This window comes from Penaeus monodon, chromosome 34 (genome assembly GCF_015228065.2).
Source record: "Penaeus monodon isolate SGIC_2016 chromosome 34, NSTDA_Pmon_1, whole genome shotgun sequence".
Lineage (NCBI taxonomy): Eukaryota > Metazoa > Arthropoda > Malacostraca > Decapoda > Penaeidae > Penaeus > Penaeus monodon.
Genome location: NC_051419.1, coordinates 5,882,119 through 5,882,348, shown reverse-complemented (window position 1 = coordinate 5,882,348; position 230 = coordinate 5,882,119). Strand labels below are relative to the sequence as shown.

At 44.8% G+C, this 230-nt stretch overlaps 1 protein-coding gene across 1 annotated transcript in view; it reads left to right on the top strand.

Annotated features, from left to right (window-relative positions):
- The window catches only part of LOC119594793 (hemicentin-1-like), a gene marked incomplete at its 3' end in the record, with an annotated part of 75,652 nt that overhangs the window by 61,167 nt on the left and 14,255 nt on the right, over window positions 1-230 (top strand). Inside the window, exon 19 of the mRNA XM_037943882.1 lies at window positions 105-200. Within this exon, the coding sequence (XP_037799810.1) occupies window positions 105-200 (96 nt within the window). The remainder of the gene's footprint in view (window positions 1-104; window positions 201-230) is intronic.

The following is a 230-nucleotide window of genomic DNA, read 5'->3' as shown; positions in this document are numbered from 1 at the left end:
TATCAGAAAATCTTTCTTAAAAGCAAGACAGCCTTGTCTAATCATAAAGGATTTTCATCAATGATTTCTGATGATGTTTGGTGTTGATAAGACTCTATTTCCAGGGATGAAAGTGGAGGACGAAGGCACGTACCTCTGCACGCTGGAGAACCTGTACGATGCAGTCACTCTGCGGGCCACGATTTCCGTCTCTGGCCTCTGTGAGTTTTGCGTGCAGATGATGTTTCCCT